The sequence below is a fragment of the Caretta caretta genome, chromosome 11 (genome assembly GCF_965140235.1).
Source record: "Caretta caretta isolate rCarCar2 chromosome 11, rCarCar1.hap1, whole genome shotgun sequence".
In the NCBI taxonomy this organism is placed as follows: Eukaryota; Metazoa; Chordata; order Testudines; family Cheloniidae; genus Caretta; species Caretta caretta.
Window position 1 is genome coordinate 62,396,647 of NC_134216.1, and position 23,469 is coordinate 62,420,115.

General features: G+C 42.4%; 2 protein-coding genes across 4 annotated transcripts in view; both read left to right on the forward strand.

Moving 5' to 3' along the window:
• The window catches only part of PARD3B (par-3 family cell polarity regulator beta), a 608,177-nt gene that overhangs the window by 457,206 nt on the left and 127,502 nt on the right, over nucleotides 1–23,469 (forward strand). The window lies entirely within an intron of this gene.
• On the forward strand, nucleotides 13,068–21,721 carry LOC142068494 (uncharacterized). Its single transcript, XM_075117640.1, has 3 exons — nucleotides 13,068–13,989; nucleotides 14,378–14,837; nucleotides 21,553–21,721. Exons 1-3 carry the CDS (start codon nucleotides 13,410–13,412, stop codon nucleotides 21,719–21,721), a joined length of 1,209 nt encoding a protein of 402 aa, XP_074973741.1. The 5' UTR covers nucleotides 13,068–13,409.

Here is a 23,469-nt window from a genome sequence, read left to right on the forward strand (position 1 = left end):
TGTTAACACCACTTGAATGGCACCCAGAAGCGAACAGTGAGTCATTGCAGGGCCTGGAGCAGATTTGCTATGTGCTCATAGCAGGCCCCACCCAAACCCCTGCAGTCTATGCCAGCTGATTTCTTAGGGTACGTCTACACTGAGATGAAAAAATCTGTGGCACAGAGCATCAAAGCCTGGGTCAGCTGGAGCCTGAATGTCTATACTGGAATTTTATAGCCCTGCAAGCCCGAGTCAGCTGACTCAGGTCAGGTGCGGCCATGCCATGGGTCTTTTATTGCAGTGTAGACGTAACTTATCCTCTTCAAGGATCCTAAAGCAGACTAGCCTGGAGATGACAAAGGTGTGAATGAGTTATGAGGCCTGTATTAGGCTTTGTCTACGCTGCTCTTTTGTCGGTAAAACTTTTGTAGTCCAGGGGCTTGAAAAAACGTGCACACACCCGAACAGCAAAGGTTTTACCAACAAAAAGCACTAGTGCGAGCAGCACTTTGTTGGCAGGACAGTTCTCCCACCGACAAAGCTACCGCCTCTTGTTGTGGGTGGGTTAGTTTTGTTGGCGGGAGAGCTCTCTCCTTCCGACAAAGAGTGGCTACACTGCGCGCCTTTTAGCGGCACAGCTATAGCAGCAGAGCTGTGTCGCTAAAAGGTGTATGGTGTAGACATAGCCTTAGAGAGGAGAGATTTCAGTCTCTTGGCTAGTCATCTATGTACAATGGCACTGTGGGCCACCAATGTGCCTTGGCGATCAGAGAGTAGTAATGGATACATTAGTGCTATAAGGCTGTGAACCATCTTGACAAAATGCAGACAACCCCCCACTGCAGAGAAACAAACACTGCCTTTCCCCATTCATCTCAACACTTTCCTTGGCAGACAATCATCACTTTTGACTTGTCGAGATTAAATTGCAGCCAGTTTCTTTCAACCAGATCCCTATCTTGGTCAGATACTGGGAAAGTAATGTGGCTGTGTGGTAAATCTAAGTTCGATGACAGGAGAGACAGAATGAGTATTGCTGATATGATCACTTGATAACTGCAGGACAAGCATAATATTTGAATTAGTTCTGAGCAGCTGTTTTGTAAAATGGTAAATTCTAGCTGTACTAGGGAAAAAAGATGCACTAGAGTGAGAGACTTTTTTGTGTCATTTGTCTCTGCCTCGGGGAAATGGAATTCCTCTGAACACACCATGGCTGGAGCCAAATAGACAGGAAAAGGCTTAAATGCCTACTCTCTAACACAGACACACATGTGCGCATGCTCACACACACAAAACAATGCAGCTACTAGAACTAGAGGATGGGGAGGGGAATTCCCAGCAGATTTATTGTTCAGACTTCATTACTCATTTCTTTCTGTTTAATTGTATTGATAAAAATAAATTAATATAGACTACCTAGAAAATAACAAAATTTAAAGTTGATGGTGAGACATAAATAAATCTGACTTCACTCTGAGAGTCACTATTCTGGGGGTCAGGGGTTGGTGATTCCTGTGTCAGCTTCCTTGAGAATAGTTCAATTTAAGTATTTTCTCCTCTTGTATTTTGTTTAAATTGAAGTGACATAAATAAGAGACTTGCTCCTCCGTGGTGTACTATTTTCTTTGTCCGTTATTGTTTAAGCCTAGAAATTACATCTGAGTCCTTTTGTGTTCAGGTGACAAAAAGCATATTTTGCATTTCAGTGCAGTTAAATCCTTAGGTTACTTCCTTTCTTAAATTGTCCAGGCATTTAAACTCTCAAACTTTCCATTCTGCCTCCTTGGTATTTCTGAGGAAGAGAAGAGCATTCAACTATCTCCACTGCAGAGGCTTCTGAGTGTCAATCTGTTTCTAAATAATACTGATCATATTACACGAAGGATGATTTTTCATTGTCATGTATTTCATATGAAGGTACAATGCTTAAAGTGAGGTGTTATCTGCCAGAAGTCAAGCAGAGCTGATTTTTCATAGGAAATTAAACTAATTGTGGAAGGTTCTTTAGCCATATAAATAAAAAGAAAGTAAGGAAAGAATAAGTGGGACCACTGAAGCACCAAGGATGGGGTGGTGTTTAAAGATAATCTAGGTATGGCCCAACAGCTAAATGAATATTTTGCCTAAATTTTTAATGAGAGTAATGAGGAGCTTGGAGACAGTGGCAGGGTGGGTACTGGGAACAAAGATATGGAAGTAGAAATTACCACATCCAAGATGGAAGCCAAACTCAAACAGCTTAATGGGACCAAACCAGGCGGCCCAGATAATTTCCACCCAAGAATATTAAAGGAACTGGTACATGAAATTGCAAGCCCAATAGCAAGGATTTTTTATGAATCCTAAACTCAGGGATGGTACCCTCTGACTAGAGAATTGCAAAATCAGTACCTATATTTAAGAAAGGGGAAAGAAGTGATCCGGGAAAGTACAGGCCCGTTAGTTTGACCTCAGTTGTATGCAAGTTCTTAGAACAAATTTTGAAAGAGAGAGTAGTTAAGGACATATAGAGGTAAACAATAATGGGGATAAAATAAAATCTGGTTTTACAAAAGGTAGATCTTGCCATACCAACCTGATTTCTTTCTTTGAGACAAAAGAAATGCAGTAGATCTAGTCTACCTGGATTTCAGAAAAGCATTTGATACAGTTCCACATGGGAAATTATTAGCAAATGGAGAAGATGGGGATTAATACAAGAATTGAAAGGTGGATAAAGAACCGGTTAAAGAAGAGGCTACAACAGGTCGTGCTGAAAGGTGAACTGTCCAGCGGGAGGGCGGTTACTAGTGGAGTTCCTCAGGGATTGGTCTTGGGACCGATCTTATTTAACATTTTCATTAGTGACCTTGGCACCAAAAGTGGGTGGATTTGTGGATGACACACATGAAGGAGGACTGGAATACCATACAAGAGTATTTGTACAACCTTGAGAACTGGAGTAATAGAAATGGGATAAAATTTAATAATGAAGAGTGAAAGGTCATGCACTTAGGGACTAACAGCAAGAATTTTTGATATAAGCTGAGGACTTACCAGTTGAAAATGACAGATGAAGAGAAAGACCGGGGTGTATTGATTGATGACGGGATGACTGAGTCACCAATGTGATGCGGCTGTGAAAAAGGCTAATGCAATCCTAAAATGCATCAGGTGAGGTATTGCCAGTAGAGAGGGTGAAGTGTGATTACCATTGTACACTGGTGAGACCTCTTCTGGAATACTGTGTGCAATTTTGTTTAAGAAAGATAAACTCAAACTGGAACAGGTGCAGAGGAGGACTACTAGGATGATCAGAGAAATGGAGAACCTACCTTAAAGGAGGAAACTGGACTGGTTTAGCCTACCAAAATGAAGGCTGTGAGGGGAGACATGACTGCTCTGTAGATAGATTGATAGATAGATCACAGAGATAAACAACAAAGGAGGAGAGGAGTTATTTAAGATAAGGGCCAATGTTGGGACAAGAACAAATGGATATAAAGTGGCCATCAGCAGGTTTAGGCTTGAAATTAGATTAAAGTTTCTAATGATCAGAAGAGTGGAGTTGTGGAACAGCCTTCCCAGGAGAACAGTGGGGGCAAAAAACCGAACTTGTTTCAAGACTGGGCTTGATAAGTTTATGGAGGGGATGGTATGATGAGGTTGCCTACATTGGGACATAGTTCATCTACAGCTGCTATTAGCAAATATCTCCAATGACCAGAAATGGGACACTAGATGAGTAGGACTCTGAGTTACTAGAGAATTCTTTCCCAAGTGCCTGACTGGTGGGTCTCACCCACATGCTCAGGGTCTAACTGATCTCCATATTTGGGGTCTGGTAGGAATTTCCACCCAGGTCAGATTGGCAGAGATCCTGAGGTTTTTTGCATTCCTCTGCAGCATGGAGCATGGGCCACTTGCTACTTTGAACGAGAATAAATGGTGGATTCTCTGTAACTTGAAGTCTTTAAATCAAGACTTGAGGACTTCAGTAACTCAGCCAGAGCTTTGGAGTCTATTAGTAGGTGGGCAAGGTTCTGTGGCCTGCAATGAGCCAAAGGTCAGACTAGATGATTATGATGGTCTCTTCTGGCCATAAAGTCTGTGAGTCTGTCTTTCCATAAAATTCACAGAGGCTCCAACTGACCTGGTAAATAAAGTGTTCGTTATCGGCTTTGGCTAAAGATTTCTAGAAATTGGCTGAAGATTGGAAATAACCCTAATAATGATGGAGAAGTTATTCAATTTTAATATTATCTTTATTTTAGAGAAATAGGCAAGATATCTGTTATTGTAAGAATATCTGGCAGCACAAAAGAGGCATTTGTTGAATTCAGCTGTTGTAACTGAACTCAGCAGATTTTATTTTCCAGGTATACAACTTTCCGGATACTGTAGTTCAGGGCCTTGGATTTGACCATGATTTTTTGCTTCACACTCCTGTGTGCTGTTACTCTTCTCCTCCAAAGACTATTAGGCTATGTGTTTCTAAGGATAATCTCCCATCCAGAAGCAGCTGGGAAAGAGACACAGTGGTACACTTCAGCAGCTACTTTTGAAAGAGTGGAGCAGAAAGTGACAGGAAATTGTGTGACTGGAGAGAAAAGAATAGCAGTGACTTCATTCCCAACCCCTGGACCCAATCAAGGGGGGCGGAGGGAGGGGGAGATTGAGACCAGAGCGCTTTAGTTATATAATGCCATTGTATAAATCAATAGTACCCCCTCATCTGGAATTCATGTCTGGACAGACTAACTCAAAGGATATAGCAAAAATATAGGGGGTCAATAGGATGAAGGAAATTATTAGTAATGGGAAAACTTCCAGATGAGGAAAGTTTGAAAAGGCTGAACTGTTAAGTTTAGAGTAGAAAAAGAGGAGGGGACATTATAGAGAGAGATCAAATAATGAATGAATGATATAGAGAAGGTAAATCAGGAACTGCTTTTACCCTTTTCATAGTACAAAATCAAGGAGACATCCAGCGAAAATGAAAGCAAGTGTTTAAGTCTTTTCAGGATCAGGGCTCTAGTTTATTCTCCAGCCCAGATAGTTTCAGTGAGATATAATTAATCAACTGTGAATGGATGCATTACAGCTGGTCAAATAATGTAAAAGCCTGTTCACAAACATTTGCATGGTTGAACCTTTGTTCGTACAGTTGTTCTCATGCAGCAAATTTTGGGCCTATAACCAAAATATATTCAATCAAGAAATGAAGTGTTTAGGGAAATAGTTTCTAAATATTAGATCACCCAATCAGGGAGCAGAATACTATGTGACCAATCACAGACAACAAACATCCAAAATGTTCAGTATGATGAATAACCTTAATGTGCAATTCATGGATAATCCGTTAACTAAAATGTGTTCACACAAATGATTGATGAACAAACACTGATAACTAACAAATTTAGGAGAACCATGATTGATTTGGGACAGTTTGGGACAAAAAAAATTGTTAAATGAATTGACTACATTATTTACAAATAGTTTGCACAACTTTGGTAGTTATCAATACAATTTCCTTGTCATTCTTACAGTAATAATGGTTTTTGACATACCATGTAACTCAGTAAAAAATTTGTCTGAACTCCTCTGTCCTGTGTGTTGCAATCTCTGTTTTTAGAGATCTCACCACTTTTTTGTGGAGGGTAATTGTGTGCATAATTGGGAGGTTTTTATGTGCTCATACTGGCTGGTCTCTAAATAAAGATTAACACCACTGTATGAAGAAAAGGAGTACTTGTGGCACCTTAGAGACGAACAAATTTATTAGAGCATAAGCTTTCGTGAGCTACGGCTCACTTCACGTGATACTCAAACACGACCGCTGTTTGAGTATCACAGAAAGTAAAATGGAATGAATGAATAAAATCTCAGATAATGCAAGGGGGAAAGTTGTGAACAGAAATGAAAAGGAAACCCTGGTAGCAAGCATGATGTCACTATACGTAAATAAGAAAGTAGCAGAGAGAAATTAGAGTTTTTAGTATATTGTTTCATGGAAAATAATGGCAGGATGTCACTGTAAACTTGCTAATAAATGCAATAAAGTGAGTTAAAACAGATCTGTGTCAAGTAACCAAAGCATGATGGACAAGATAGTGCAGGGAGAGAAGAGATTCTGGGAGCCAGCAAAGCCTACCCAAAATTAGAATGTTCATATTGTTTTAAGCTACCTTGTTAGTATGTAGTTGGCAATACATAAGTACTTAATGTTTTTAAGATCTGTTCTACAAATTCTCCATGCCCTTGTCTATCAAAATGAATGTATCTGACTGTTAGCTCAAAAAGCAGGGCTTCTTTGATATTAAAGCAATAGAAATGATCAAGTTTTTATTGAAACCATATGTATTTGGTAAGCAATACCTGAAATATAATAGTGAAATTATTGTGTCTACTGTATAGCAGTACTGGGTAGTTCATATAATAGTGGTCATAAACTTTTCAGCTGTGACTGCAGCTTCCCATTGTTCTGAGATTTATTTTTGTACATAAAGCAGGCACTAAGAAAAGTGTTTAGTATGTGTGGCCTACTTTCTTCATAGTTTGATGAGAGAATGTATTGTGTATCACAGATGGACAAGTCCTCCTGTGTCTTGAGCTCTATCACTTAGATGCCAGAGACGTCTTGTGATTATGGTATAGTCCTCAGCTTTTACCTTTATTGATTGGTCACTCTACTGTCATGAAATTAGCAGCAGAGTGACCAAAGGGGGGTTATAAGTTGTACTGACTTGTTTTTATACACACAGTTTTAGATTATCCACAAGAGGAAATAACTAGTATCCAAAGCTACCATGAACTGAGTCGCTCCGTTGAAGGCACCTTGTCATTCTTTCCAAAACTTAAACAGCTGTAACTAACTAATTTGATTTCTAATAACTACTTTCAAAGTCCACATAAATTCAGTAGCAAAGGGTTAGGGCAAAGAGACGTTGAAATTTATCTGCTGTGCTTTTCCCTTAATGTCATCCTCTCAACAGGGAGCTCTCACCATTTTTGACATTTGACAATTGGCTTTGTGTCAACCATGGCAAGAGCTCCCTCTTGAGATTGACAATAGAGGTTCTTGTTTAATTAACTAGCAGAGATGCTGCCTGAGAATGACAGACTGTACCTCCCTCAGTCCCCAAAATGAGGTGCAGTTAATCTCCTGCAATATACAGTACATGGGAGCATGTTCTCCTCAATATGTTTGTATAACTCTTAGTAATACTAATGAGATGTACGTGCTTGGATCAAAGGGCAAATAGCTAACTCTGCTCCAGAGTTCTGTCCTAAATTAGGTTCTTCTAGTGAACAGTGTAATTGCAGCCTTCAGCTAGCTGTTTTTTATGTATTATATTTTTCAACCATTCCATTATTTCCTCTCCTATTTAGTAACACTGTAACTGTCTAAATGTTTTGCTAAGAAGTCAGCTACAGAAATGAGCCAGAGCCATATTTGTCAAGTTGTCCCATTTAAACTCCTTAAAACAGGAAGCTGTGTGTAAGGCTTTCTGGGGAAAATATCTCAAAGGGAGTTTGAGAAGACTAGATGCTGATTCTCCTGGACTCTAGGTTGAAAAATCATAGTGCATTTGTGTCATGTGGGCAGATGTTTCTCCCACGGCCCCTCTAGCTCAATAGAAAATCACTCAGACCCATGCATCACTTGAAATCTCTACTACCACCAAGATATTTAAAGGAATTGTATTTATAGTTATAATTGATAGCACTGTTTTGACAGGCAGATAGATTTCTCCTCCAAGTGGCTTCTTGTGATTGGCCTCCAGTGGACCTTAACATTAACAGAATTCTCCTGAAGAGAGTCTACAAACGAACAATAAATCTCTAGGAAATGATGTTAACCACATTCTGCTATGTCTAATTAGAAATGTACAATAGCTCCATGGTTATGGCCACGGAGGGAAGGTATTTTTTTTTACCATGCAGCCTGATTTTGACAGTTAAAAATGCAAAAACATCTATTATTTATTATACTGAAACACATCTTTCAAATGATAACACAACAAATCTTTTTTTGTTGTTGTTTTTTGCTTTGTTCTGCATTACAACTAAAAAGTCACATATACAAGAGACTGTGGGGTTGGAATTCGTAATGGCTAAACCATAAAAGTTCACTGTGGATCCTACTGTGAATCTTTTAACGTCTTCTCTTTGCCTATACTCCCTCCCTTTCCTGCTCTTCCTATCTATCTTTCCCTCTCTTACAGACCAATCACTGGAAGGAGACCCAGGAGCTCTGTTTTTCCTGCTTTCCAAGAATGATCCTTTTATGTGGTGTCTCCAGCAGAAATTTCCAAATGTCAAGAACTTGTATTTCAATAGCATCCTTCACAGCCACATTTCAGGGCACTGTAGAATTAACCATGAAAGGGGAATGGAGGAAGTGGAACATGGGGAGAGAGAGAGGAGGGAAAGGGGAAATGAAAGGCAGAAGAGATTTAGAAAATGGAAAAAATAATAGTAGGGGAAAGAGGCACTTAAACTGATAGAAATGAGGAAGGCAGCAATGCAAACTAAACATAGCCGTATCTATTGGATGGAACATGGAGTGGGAGCCCAGTATCTCTTCAATTCTTTTCCTGGCTATACAATTAAATCTCTGTGTGACCTTAGCCAAGACACTTAACCTCTCCATCTCAATTTCTTCATTTGTAAAATGGGTATAATAAAATCTCCCTAATGGATGTTGTGAGGATTGATTGTTTCTGAAGCTTTTTGAAAGGTTTGAAGTGCTATGGACATTAGGGTGAACTTGTCTCCCTGAGAACACAGGGGAATGTCCTTAGTGTCCGTGTCAGTTTTACAAAAAAAAAATCACCGTTTTGTCCTGTTTTTGTTATAACCCTGCAGGCCCTGGGGGCTTCCAGTGAGCAGGCCCTGGGGGCTTCCAGTGAGCAGCCCCATTCTACAGAATCCCGCAAGCCGGCTCATCCCGAGTCAAATCCACAAGGTGGCAGAGAAGGAGAGAGAAGCGTATGGCTTGGCTGAGGAGGGCAGTATTGCCAACCCCAAGAATTGGAAAAATCGTGAATCTGGAACCTTAAAAAATGATGAGATTAGCTTTAAAACTAAGATTTTTTAAAATAAATGTTGAGGTCTTTTAATTTGTCTTCTGGTTTCTGAACCTTTAAGGTACACCCACTTCACATTTTCAGGCTGTTCTCCACAACCATGAAGGCTAGAAACTAACTTTCCTTTCAAATCAGAGTGGCGATTCTTGTGCAGTCTCTTGATTCTAGCAGCTGGAGCTTTAAGAAATACCATGAGACTTGTCAACACTGAGAGAGGAAATGTCTCCCTTAGCTGCAAATCCCCTCCTGTGTACATCTCGCTGATTCCCACCAAAACTATCCACAGTGTACCTGCTGTGACCTGTATCCCTGCTTTCTACTTAGAAATTCTGGTCAGCCCATATGTTAAGTAGGAGCAGCATTACTAATAGTAGAAAGAAAGTGAAGTGGAATGAAGGGGGGGGGAACAAGGGAGACGTGGTAGATTTTTTAATTGTTTTATAGTTTGGATCTCTAATGGCTGTCTTATTGCAGCCTTCATATGACAACTGATTCTTTTCCTTTCCACACCCTCCAAACTTCTCTGACCTGTACTGTTAGGGGGTGGAGGTGTGAAGCAGAGCACATCAAGGAACAGTGTCCTGGTGTAGCCTATGTAAAGTAGAAATTAGGCTTTGTCCTAAATTAACCTAAGAGTAGAGAAGTATGGAAAATTGAGTTCTAGTGTGAGTAGAAGTTGGAGATAAGTTGGAGACAGTAAAATGGGGAAAATGGAAGTTAGCAAGGTTATGTTGCTGCAAAGTTTCAGTTACAACTGGTTTGAGCAAGGTTTTTAATGCGTGCTTTGGAGAATTGTGAAATGTATTGAAATGGTATCTATATTGATAGTATTGGAAGGGCATTGGTGCAGGTGTTAATTTAAAGAACGTGTAATTTAAAGAGCCAGTAAGGAGGTAGCAGAAATGTGAATATGGTAATGGGGAGGTTTAGTGTTAATTAGTGTTATAATGGATTATAAAAGGGGTAGTTTTTGTTAATTTGGGGAGAGTGCCCGTTAACCTCAGAATGGTACTGTTAGGTTCCAGGGCTATGAGGCTGTGCTTCACTCCGTTGTCAGTGGACTGATCTCCCACTGATAAGCTATTTCATCTTTGAGTGTAAGTGTAATTGGACTATTGTGTAAGTGGTGATTGCATACCTGTTTGCTTAACTAATCATTTTTCTTCTGAGTAAAGTTTGGTCTTTTCATTCAAAGTGTCACCCAGTGGTCGTCTACTAAATACATTTTCTGTAACTGACCCAGAGGCTTGAACCTGAAAAATAAGTTGGGTTTTATTGCACCCTTATCTTTAACAACTTAATATTAACTGGGAACATTTCAACATAAAGATTACAAAGCGTTACACCAACTCAGCAGAATCCCCAGCCCCACCCAGAGGGAGCAGCAGATTTAGCAGGGAGTGACAGAGAGACACCTCAACTTGAAGCACCAATTGGTTGCTCTGTGAGTGTCTCTCTTCACCCTCTAGGTTCAGCCTTGCCTCCCTCAAAAGCTAACACTAGGAAGGACAGGCTCCAGTCAGAACCTTCATTTTTTCCCCCCGCTCCCTCATGAAACGGGGCCCCAGACTCCACAGAAGGGAGAAATGTAGGAGGCCATCCTGGCTACCAGCTCCTCCTGTCAGGATTGGGAATCCATTGTGCTGGGTGCAGTACAAATAGAATGGAAGGGCTGGGCCCCACTCCTAAGATCTGTTTAAAATTGGACTCAATCCAAAACTTGTTTAATTTGTGAACTGAGCTATTACTGTTTTGCAGTTGCCTCTATGACACAGTGCATTAGTGTATTTAGCTGTTAACTGAAAGATTAGTGGTTCGAGCTCACCCAAAGACAGTTTTCTTTATGGGACCTGATAACAGTCTTCACATATGTGAAGGGCTCTTATAAAGAGGACGGTGATCAGTTATTTTCCTTGTCCACTGAAGATAGGACAAGAAGTAATGGACTTAATCTGCAGCAGGGGAGATTTTGCTTAGATTTTAGGAAAAACTTTCCAACTAGAAGGATAGTTAAGTTCTGCAATTGTCTTCCAGTGGAGGTTGTGGAATCCCCATTATTAGAATTTTTAAGAAGAGGTTGGACAAACACCTGTCAGGGATGGTTAGGTTTACTTTGTCCTGCCCCAGTGCAGGGAGCTGGACTTATGACCTCTCAAGGTCCTTTCCAGCCCTACATTTCTATAATGCTATTATTCTGTTTTGATCAGAACTAACTTAACCATCTGTACTTTGAAAGAGCCTTCCCCCTTCCTCTGTGGCTTTCTCTCCCCCACCCTCACTCACTTTCACTGGGCAGGAGGTTGAATGCAGGAAGGGGTGAGGGCCCTAACTGGGGGTGCAGGCTCCAGGGTGGGGCCAGAAATGAGGGGTTCAGGGTATAGAAGGGGGCTCCAGGCTGGGGCAGGAAGTTGGGTTAGGGTCTGGGCTCTGGGCTGGGGATGAGGGGTTTGGGGTACAGAAGGGGACTCCGGGTGGGGCTGAGGGATTCGGAATGTGGGAGAGGGTCTGTGGGTTGAGGCAGGGGGTTGGGGTGCAGGAGGGGATGAGGGCTCTGGGGTGGGGTCCCCGGCCAATGGGAGTGCAGAGCTGGTGCTCGGGGCAGGGGCAGCACGCAGAGCCCCATGGCCCCTTTTCACCCCCTCTCCCAGCCCCAGAAGCTAGATCTGTTAGGTGCCAGGACAGGTAGGGACTAGCCTGCTTTAGCCCTGCAGCACCCCCAACTGGACTTTTAACAGCCCAGTGGGCAGTGCTGACTGGAGCCACCAGGGTCCCTTTTCGAATGGGTGTTCCGGTCGAAAACTGGACAGCTGGTCACCCTAGCAAGCACCGGTTCCTGCCACCTGTAATCCCTGGCCACAGGCCCACCCCATCCCCAGCCTGGGCTCCGGCCACGGCGGAAGAGCAGCAGAGCACCAGTGGGAAGCAGGAGAGGCCCTCGAGGGTGAAGTGTGGGCAGGATCACACAGGGCTGTTTGAGGAGGCACAGCCTCCACCGGTCTTCGATGCCCACCACTGATATGCAGCATCATTTACTGGACCATCCCACTGACTAAGAATAAATTAATTCAAGTTCTATTACTTTACTACAAAATTAGATATAAATATTTTAGTAGAAATAAATACAGTTGTTATGGGGGATGGATGTTAGTGCACATAAAAATAAGGGAATGACAGCACTGAATGAGGCCAAGTACATATGAGCAGATGCTTTGCAAGCCTTATGCCCCTTACTCTGCTGGCATGTTTCAGTCTTGACCCACAAGAAGTTTGTGATTCCATCTCTGAGTGTTCTGAGGAGAGGTCACCAGTGGCGTTTAAATGTATCAGATTATGTTAATGTTGATGTATAAGTAAATGTTCAGTGAGATTTAAAACCTCCAACGTCATTCCTGTTTGTGACTTAATCCAAATTTACCCTAGGTGTCCAAAAAGGGGGACTGGGGGGAATAAACACAACAGCATATTAACTCACTTTGTCACTCAGCCACTGACCCAATATTAGGCATCAGCAAGGTAAGCACTCCTAGAGTGCCAAAATATTAGGGAGGGCTTCCTGTGAAATCTGCCTAGCTTTGTAGTGGCCTGGCACCAAAATCTCTCAGGAAGCTCTTGCTATTGGCCTTCTGATGCGAATAAGTAGAGGGCTTTAATGATGCCTGTTATGCAACCTAGTTGTCAGCTGTATCTATTCTGACTCTGCCTACGCCCATGAACATGCCCACAGTCTTGCTAAAATGTACTAGGTATCACAGCTGATATGTTTTTCTGACCACAGATTTCAGATTCCTTATATGATGCTTATTAGGAATTGACACTTAAATTTAATACCAAAACAGTTTAAAAACAATAAGGAGCATTTTCAAAGTAACATAAGTGACTGAGGAGCCTAAATCCCTTTTCAAAAATGACTTTTAGGCATTTAAGAGCCCAAGAGTTATTGAAAGTCAGTGGAACTTAGGCTCCTAAGTGCCTAAGTCATTTTTTACTATGGGACTGAGCCCTGGTCTACACTAGGACTTTAGATCGAATTTAGCAGCGTTAAATCGATTTAAACCTGCACCCGTCCACACAATGAAGCCCTTTATTTCGACTTAAAGGGCTCTTAAAATCGATTTCCTTACTCCACCCCTGACAAGTGGATTAGCGCTTAAATCGACGTTGCCGGCTCGAATTTGGGGTACTGTGGACACAATTCGATGGTATTGGCCTCCGGGAGCTATCCCAGAGTGCTCCATTCTGACCGCTCTGGACAGCGCTCTCAACTCAGATGCACTGGCCAGGTAGACAGGAAAAGAACCGCGAACTTTTGAATCTCATTTCCTGTTTGGCCAGCGTGGCAAGCTGCAGGTGACCATGCAGAGCTCATCAGCAGAGGTGACCATGATGGAGTCCCAGAATCGCAAAAGAGCTCCAGCATGGACTGAACGGGAGGTACGGGATCTGATCGCTGTTTGGGGAGAGGAATCCGTGCTATCAGAACTCCGTTCCAGTTTTCGAAATGCCAAAACCTTTCTGAAAATCTCCCAGGGCATGAAGGACAGAGGCCATAACAGGGACCCGAAGCAGTGCCGCGTGAAACTGAAGGAGCTGAGGCAAGCCTACCAGAAAACCAGAGAGGCGAACGGCCGCTCTGGGTCAGAGCCCCAAACATGCCGCTTCTATGATGAGCTGCATGCCATTTTAGGGGGTTCAGCCACCACTACCCCAGCCGTGTTGTTTGACTCCTTCAATGGAGATGGAGGCAATACAGAAGTAGGTTTTGGGGACGAAGAAGATGATGAGGAGGAGGTTGTAGATAGCTCACAGCAAGCAAGCGGAGAAACCGGTTTTCCCGACAGCCAGGAACTGTTTCTCACCCTAGACCTGGAGCCAGTACCCCCCGAACCCACCCAAGGCTGCCTCCTGGACTCAGCAGGCGGAGAAGGGACCTCTGGTGAGTGTACCTTTTAAAATGCTATACATGGTTTAAAAGCAAGCATGTGAAAGGATTACTTTGCCCTGGCATTTGCGGTTCTGCCTTTGCAAAAGGTTTCTGGGGAGGGCAGCCTTATTTCGTCCTTCATGGTAGGACACTTTACCACTCCAGGCCAGCAACACGTACTGGGGAATCACTGTAGAACAAAGCATTGCAGTGTATGTTTGCTGGCATTCAACCAAAATCCGTTCACGCGGTGGGAGGAGGCAAAATGCGACCTTGTAACGAAAGCACATGTGCTATGTATGTAATGTTAACTTTCAAGGTTTACCCTGAAAGAGTGTAGCCACTGTTTTATAAAATGTGTCTTTTTAAATACCGCTGTCCCTTTTTTTTTCTCCACCAGCTGCATGTGTTTCAATGATCACAGGATCTTCTCCTTCCCAGAGGCTAGTGAAGCTTAGAAAGAAAAAAAAACGCACTCGCGATGAAATGTTCTCCGAGCTCATGCTGTCCTCCCACACTGACAGAGCACAGACGAATGCGTGGAGGCAAATAATGTCAGAGTGCAGGAAAGCACAAAATGACCGGGAGGAGAGGTGGAGGGCTGAAGAGAGTAAGTGGCGGGCTGAAGAGAGTAAGTGGCGGGCTGAAGACAGGGCTGAAGCTCAAAGGTGGCGGCAGCGTGATGAGAGGAGGCAGGATTCAATGCTGAGGCTGCTGCAGGACCAAACCAGTATGCTCCAGTGTATGGTTGAGCTGCAGCAAAGGCAGCTGGAGCACAGACTGCCACTGCAGCCCCTCTGTAACCAACCGCCCTCCTCCCCAAGTTCCATAGCCTCCTCACCCAGACGCCCAAGAACACGGTGGGGAGGCCTCCGGCCAACCAGCCACTCCCCCACAGAGGATTGCCCAAAAAAAAGAAGGCTGTCATTCAATAAATTTTAAAGTTGTAAACTTTTAAAGTGCTGTGCTTAAAGTGCTGTGTGGCATTTTCCTTCCCTCCTCCACCACCCCTCCTGGGATACCTTGGTAGTCATCCCCCTATTTGTGTGATGAATGAATAACGAATGCATGACTGTGAAGCAGCAATGACTTTATTGGCTCTGCAAGCAATGATTAAAGGGAGGAGGGGAGGGTGGTTAGCTTACAGGGAAGTAGAGTGAACCAAGGGGCGGGGGGGTTCATCAAGGAGAAACAAACAGAACTTTTACACCGTAGCCTGGCCAGTCATGAAACTGTTTTTCAAAGCTTCTCTGATGCGTACCGCGCCCTCCTGTGCTCTTCTAACCGCCCTGGTGTCTGGCTGCGCGTAACCAGCAGCCAGGCGATTTGCCTCAACCTCCCACCCCGCCATAAACGTCTCCCCCTTACTCTCACAGATATTGTGGAGCACACAGCAAGCAGTAATAACAGTGGGAATATTGGTTTCGCTGAGGTCTAAGCGAGTCAATAAACTGCGCCAGCGCGCCTTTAAACGTCCAAATGCACATTCTACCACCATTCTGCACTTGCTCAGCCTGTAGTTGAACAGCTCCTGACCACTGTCCAGGCTGCCTGTGTACGGCTTCATGAGCCATGGCATTAAGGGGTAGGCTGGGTCCCCAAGGATACATATAGGCATTTCAACATCCCCAACAGTTATTTTCTGGTCTGGGAATAAAGTCCCTTCCTGCAGCTTTTGAAACAGACCAGAGTTCCTGAAGATGCGAGCATCATGCACCTTTCCCGGCCATCCCACGTTGATGTTGGTGAAACGTCCCTTGTGATCCACCAGAGCTTGCAGCACTATTGAAAAGTACCCCTTGCGGTTTATGTACTCGGCGGCTTGGTGCTCCGGTGCCAAGATAGGGATATGGGTTCCGTCTATGGCCCCACCACAGTTAGGGAATCCCATTGCAGCAAAGCCATCCACTATGACCTGCACATTTCCCAGGGTCACTACCCTTGATATCAGCAGATCTTTGATTGCGTGGGCTACTTGCATCACAGCAGCCCCCACAGTAGATTTGCCCACTCCAAATTGATTCCCAACTGACCGGTAGCTGTCTGGCGTTGCAAGCTTCCACAGGGCTATCGCCACTCGCTTCTCAACTGTGAGGGCTGCTCTCATCTTGGTATTCATGCGCTTCAGGACAGGGGAAAGCAAGTCACAAAGTTCCATGAAAGTGCCCTTACGCATGCGAAAGTTTCGCAGCCACTGGGAATCGTCCCAGACCTGCAACACTATGCGGTCCCACCAGTCTGTGCTTGTTTCCCGAGCCCAGAATCGGCGTTCCACAGCATGAACCTGCCCCATTAGCACCATGATGCATGCATTGTCAGGGCCCATGCTTTCAGAGAAATCTGTGTCCATGTCCTGATCACTCACGGGACCGCGCTGACGTCGCCTCCTCGCCCGGTATCGCGTTGCCATGTTCTGGTGCTGCATATACTGCTGAATAATGCGTGTGGTGGTTAATGTGCTCCTAATTGCCAAAGTGAGCTGAGCGGGCTCCATGCTTGCCGTGGTATGGCGTCCGCACAGAAAAAAGGCGCGGAACGATTGTCTGCCGTTGCTCTGACGGAGGGAGGGGCGACTGACGACACGGCTTACAGGGTTGGCTTCAGGGAGCTAAAATCAACAAAGGGGGTGCCTGTACATCAAGGAGTATTTCAGGCAGGACTGCACGGAGGGTTCCAATAAGAAATGGTGCACCTAAGTTATCGTTGTTATTGGAACAAGGAGGTTAGCCTGGCCTCTGATTGATACATGGCTAGATTTACCTCGCTGCACCTTCTCTGTGAGTGACTGCAGTGTGACCTAGAGGAATGAGTCCCCTAGACAGGGGAGGAGGCAAATGAGTACAAAACAAATCTGGTCTATTTCTTGTTTTGACCCACTCCATCTATCTTTTACATCTTTGGCTGGCAGCAGACGGTGCAGAAGGACTGCATGCCATCCACATCTCATGGCTGCTTGGCAGAAGATGGTACAGTACGCCTGCTAGCCATCCCCATCTCTTGCCTGCCTGGCAGAAGATGGTGCAATACGACTGCTAGCAATCCTCATCTCTTGCCTGCCTGGCAGAAGATGGTACAGTACGACTGCTAGCAGTCCGTATCGCCTGCCTGCTCACCATAAGACGGTTCAATAGGACTGACTGCAGGACTAAAGAGAATGACCTGGTCAAGTCACTCCAAATTTAGTCCCTGCGCCCATGTCTGCCCAGGCGCTCCCAGCCGACGCGGCCAGGAGCACCTCGGACACGATGAGGACGACTACCAATCGTATTGCACCGTCTGCTGCCAGAAGGCAAGGGGTTGCTGCTACTGTGCAGCAAAGCCGTACCGCGTCTGCCAGCACCCAGGAGACATAGGGTGACGGTTACCTGAGCGGGCTCCATGCTTGCCATGGTATGGCGTCTGCACAGGTAACTCAGGAAAAAAGGCGCGAAATGATTGTCTGCCCTTGCTTTCACGGGGGGAGGGAGGGAACGGGAGGCTGACGATATGTACCCAGAACCACCCGCGACAATGTTTTAGCCCCATCAGGCATTGGGATCTCAACCCAGAATTCCAATGGGCAGCGGAGACTGCGGGAACTGTGGGATAGCTACCCACAGTGCAACGCTCCGGAAGTCGACGCTTGCCTCGGTACTGTGGAAGCGCTCCGCCGAGTTAATGCACTTAATGCACTTAGAGCATTTACTGTGGGGACACACACACTCGAATTTATAAAACCGATTTCTAAAAAACCGACTTCTATAAATTCGACCTTATTCTGTAGTGTAGACATACCCTTAGGTGCCTTTGAAAATGGTATTCCTGGGCTACCACAGGGATTACATTTGCGAACTCCATGTAGGCTAATATCTAGAACAGTATTTGCTTTCACTTTCGATGTATTTACTTGCCTGTGTTATTGAACCAAGGGGGAAAAAATCAGGCACTGGTATGGAAAAGGAAGAAAATATAAGAATATATGGGAGAATGGTAGTTACACAGTCTAGTGGACAAGCAAATAGAACTTGGTGGATTGGACAGACTATAAATCAATTTCTGATTCCTCTGGTCAAGCTGTAAATCATAGCTGTGCCACAGTACTGTAGGCTTTTACTTGTTGATATGCTTGATGTGGGGGTATACACTGCTTGGAATGGGTGCCCCTTGCAAGAAAGAGAAAAAAACTTGAATTCGGAGATCTGAGCACTAGCGTATGCTGAACATGGAAATAGAAGCAAGGCCACCATTTGATGTCACAGATTTCCTATAGTTAGTTAATATCACAGGAAAACACCACTTAGTAAAGGCACAATTCCCACTCTCCGCCCCCCCCCCCATACAATGTGAATTCATTATCACTTGCCAGTTGCTCGAAAAATAAATATCTTAAACTGTTGTTATCCTTAATAACCACCCTTTGTCCCTAGTATTACATAGCTAGAGATGCTAATGAGAGTTAGTCCATGCAACTGATTCAGTAGATTGGCACAGTGCTTTTGCAGATGGCCTCTTCTAACACAGAAGACCTGAGTATGAGAGCGCTTTCAGATGTCTCTTCCTTTCTGGCTCTGGTGGAACTACTGTATTGCAGAGGTGTTGCTCGGCTTTCGGTGATGGGGGATAGCGCTGCCCTACTAGATGCGCATTTCCTACAGCCAATTCACAGAATGTGGTATGGGGCTCGCTGCTGTCTAAGTTGAGGGCAAATTCAAATTTAAAAGGAGGGATTTGAGGCATATAGAGGTAAGGATAATGATGATTCTGGAGAGAAAATTGTAGGGACCTGTCTAGACCACCTTTAGTCTGCAACATCCATGGAAAAGAGCTGACTCTCAGAAGACTAGATGGGGTATATTTGTTTATCTGATATTGGAGCTTGTATTGTGTCCAAAACACCAAAATCAGGAGACATTTAATCCTAGAAGACCATTTTTTATTGTTTTTCACATGGATGCTACAGTATTAAGCTTCACTGTGTAATGTAGGTCTTGCATTTGGCATTTAGCTTCTGAATTTGATCCTCTGCGTTTAATATAGATATTTATTTGTCAAGTACAACAGCAAAGAGACTTCTTAGAAGATTTGATACTAGGAGTTTCTTGACTGACCCTTAAAGGTAGTAACAATTTTGGGAGCCAAGCATTTATATAAATGCTATTAAATATCCTCTTTGAACTCTGTTTGCTTCATTCTGTTGATGCCTCTGAATTTACGTAATGAGCAGTATGTAAAAATAAACACTTCAAGATTTGCATGTTCTAATGGAAAAGTTATCTGCTGTGGCAACTTTTGAGGCAAGAGTCTTTTTCTTTCTAGAAGAACTTCAGTAGGAAAAATATTTCACTATTGGTTTATTTTGTCAGGGAATTCAGAAGGCGGGTCATGTGGGATGTAGAAAGTTACATGGAATATGGAGGGTTAATGCTCTATGTTCTTAATTTTAAATTCCAGTAAATATGGTTTCAGCTTTGATCCTATCAGGACTAATTCCTTTGTCACTCTACTAATTAATTCAGCATGCTGGAGAAAAGATGCTAATTTGGGCATCAAAGAAGTAGAGGGTGGGGTTTTTTTTGTTTTTTGTTTTTAATTAGAGTTGTTAAAACGATAAGTTTTACTCCCATTAGACTGAATCTGAAAGCTGAAAGTCATTTTAGTCTTGTTCCCAACAGTTGAATATAATAAAAAATATGTCCTTGTTTCTCTCAAAATTGGCATAAAAAACAAGCAGCAACCAATATTCGTGTTAATAATGTAGGCTTCTTTAATGAGACTGCTTCATCCTTAATAAAGAAAGAAATCTTCTGAATATCAACTTTTTCTGCTAAACCTTTCCTTTTCCTGTTGCCTGTTATCAGCTAAACCCCATTGTTTTATTGCTGCAATTGAACTCTCTCCAAAATGGATTTGAAGATGGTTAGCATGAGCATACTTTGATGTACCAAAATGTAGCTGAATTTAGAGCTTAATTTAAAAAATTCACCTCAGATTTATAGTTACAGAAAATCTAATAAATTGACCTGGACTGCACATGACTAAATTCATTAGCCTGTGGCCAGATCAGTTTTCTCTTTCCACAGATAGTCTCAGCAGCCCTATGAATGCAGAGTTCGATTGTGTTTACTGCTTAGAACTACAGTACAGTACTTCCATCTGCAAATAATTCTATGCTCAGTGCAGCTTTTGAAGTGATCCAAAGCAGGTTAAATGGGTGTGAGAATCCCAAGATGTCTATGTAACCACTCCCTTCTGGCAAAAGAAACCAAATCTGCTTACAGATCCTATTGCTCCCTCATAGCAACCTTTTCTTAGTTTGTGGAAAGGGTGGTGCCAGTCATGAAAGAAAAGGAAGGCGGGTACCTGCGTTTGCTGAACAGGGGTAATTATTCTCTATAGTGCTTTATTATAAACTGTGACTGACTTGCACTGTATAGTTGTCGTGTGCACTTGTTCTCCAATCATGGGCTGCTTCTACTGAGACCTGCTACATATTCTCTGTAGTACAGGAGCTTCCGTAAAACCTTTTCTCCCAATAATACTATACGGCTTGCTTTTAGATAGTTAGAAAAACACTAAAAATATAAAACAAATATTTAATTAACATTGCTGTTAAAAAAATATAAACATAAAATGAGTCTGGAGCAGTAATCACAAGCAGTTAATCTGACTCACTAAAGATCTTTACAGCAATGTCTAATATCCTGTAAAAGTGTATGTTTGAAAGTAATTAATCAAAGCACAGCATTGCTTCTAGAGAGTATTTCTTCTGCTGTAAAGCTGAGTGATAAAATAACTTAAAACTCATGGCAGTAGCGGCAGTTAATAAGCTTTTTATAGTCCCTCTGTGGACCTGAAAATCATACCTTATTAGTATCTTTATCTTTCTTGCTCACCCATCTTACTTGCATTCAGATTTAATTTTGAGGGTTATTTTTATATTTCTAGTCTTTCATAGTGGAGCTGCTTTAATAATCTCAGCATGGGTTTTTGGCTGTGAAATGGGTGTTTCTGTTATATACACTTTACAAATCACTCTAGGTTTTTTCCCAAATCGTTTCTGGAGATACCATGGCATTGTTGGGATATGTGCATGTTTGTTTTTTTCATGTCTTGGACTAGTTGAATTATTTTTCTTTCACCACAGATGTTTGCAATTCCATTCTTTATTAGCTGCAGTGACACCTACCGATAGGGGGAACCTAATTAACTAAAGAATTCCCAATTGCTGAATTTAGCTAGCAAGCTGCTTGGGACTCTACCCAGCAGATGTTTCTCCTGCTTAGAAGTGTGGGGACTTTATAGACTTCCCTGCTTGTTAATCCATGAAGCAAATATCAACACATTTGAGATCTGGAAATTCACTGTTTAACACAGAAATGAAATGTTGCCATGACCACAGTTTTAGGTCTTGCATTTAAGTCATTTTTCCCGGAACAACAGGGCAGGATCGTAGAACAGGAGGTTTGCTTTTGTCCTTGAAATCTTGAAATGTAAAAAGGGATGAAGACATTGACAGAATGAACAGTCCGGGAGCCTTTTTTCTCTATCTCTTGACATTCACTGTAGAAATATAAACATTCTCTCTTTATATACCAGAACCAATAATATAGTCATAAATATTCCAGTAAGAAATCACACATTTGGTATTCAAGGAGTTGATTCACTCAGTGTTTCTAATGGAAAATACCTTAATTATTCTCAGGACGTTGGTGATTTCTTTCAATGGGTAAAGCTAATACTAGCAAAGGGAAATCCATCTGAGTAGTACAACGTGTTTTCAAGAATAGTACATGGGTTTTCACATGAGGATGACTCACTCATTTTCATCGTTCTGAGGGCAGATCACATAAAGAAAATCCCTCTCTACTTCTGCATGCAGGAGTAGTGTGCTCAGAGCATTTGGAATATTGTCCTTGTATAGTGAAAAGCATACTAATGATTCTATGGCTACAACTTCCTTCACAGGCATTACACCAGGTAATCACTATATTGCATAGGACACATAAACGCATAACTTTGCTACATGTTTTTTTCCCCTCTATTATTATTTTAAGTGGTTTCATTCCACACAAAACAATCTAAGCAGATGCACACACTCTGTTCATTTTTCAGGTCTTCTAATTATATTCCTCCCTTTGCTATGTAAGTTTTTGAATAAATAACAATTGTGTCAGATAGTACCTTAAGAGAATTTCCCTACATACAGTGTAGTAGAAAGAGGTTTTAAAGATTGGTGTGCAATAAATTTATTCACTAATGGTTTTAGTCTTATATCAATCATTTTAATATAAAAGGCAGGTTTTACTGTAATCCAGTTATTTGTTGTCTGCAGATTTTGTAAGCCTTGAGGCCAAAAGCCATTCACTTTTCACAAAATTTTCATCTTAACTTGATTAATACCATAACTCAGTTGTTCCAACAGCCTTGTTCCCATACATTAAGCTCAGTGGGAGCTTAGAATCAGGCCCAATGTGAGGTTAGCAAGGAAAGAATTTTGTCCCCTAAACGTTAGAGAAATATTAAGCCTGGAATGCACAAAATTATGCAAAATTACAATAAGTAGAAGTTAATTTCATCAGCATATGTCTGTGGTAATTTAGAACACATCAGAGAACGCAGACCTTTGCAAATACCATAAATTTCAGGGCATGGTGTATTCATGCAGTCAGAGAAGATGCTGGATATTTTGTGGTTTTATGTAGTACATATGTTTTTTTTAATTGGTGTTGGATTTTTGCAAATATATATTTTTCACACACACACACACACACTCTCTCTCTCTCTATCCCTTAATGTCCATGCTGGATTTTTGCTGTTCTGCAAAACATCATGATAATAATAAACAGTAATAAGGAATAGATTTTTAAGAGTTTAGTAATGAACGGAAGAGGCCAAAATCAGAACATTTTCCCAGCCTTAGGCAACATACTGTGTATTTAGTGTGAAGGTAAATATTGTAAGCCCACACAGCTCTAGGGTGAAGTCAAAAATAGCAGAAAAACTTGTTTTCATCAAGACCAATCCACCATTGCTAGTTTATAATTATATTTGACCTTACCAATTTGTGGCAACAGCCGCTATACTAGCAAACAGGAGTGTTTGTGCAGAGATTTAAAACTGGCACTTATTACAAACAAAATTGTCATTTTATTTAAAAAATACTTCCTTTTGTAAGCAACAAATACCCAGACTTGAAACTCAAAGGGGTTCAATTTTTTTTAAAAAACATTTTTTGTATGCTACATATCAAACTTTACCTCCCTACAGCAATACAAAATGCCCAAGAATAATGTTTTCAACATCTATAAATACTCAAGACAAATACTAGACTCCACAAAGCCGTAATTGATACTATGGGGGAACTGTAGGCAGGAAGAATATAAACAAACTGCCAGAGTCAGATCAGGGCCAGGACTCAAGAGCTAATACATTCTCTCTTGAGGATACTGCCAAGCGAGATCTTCAGTGAATATGCAGGTGCTGGAAAACAGATTATTTTCCCATCCATCCTGC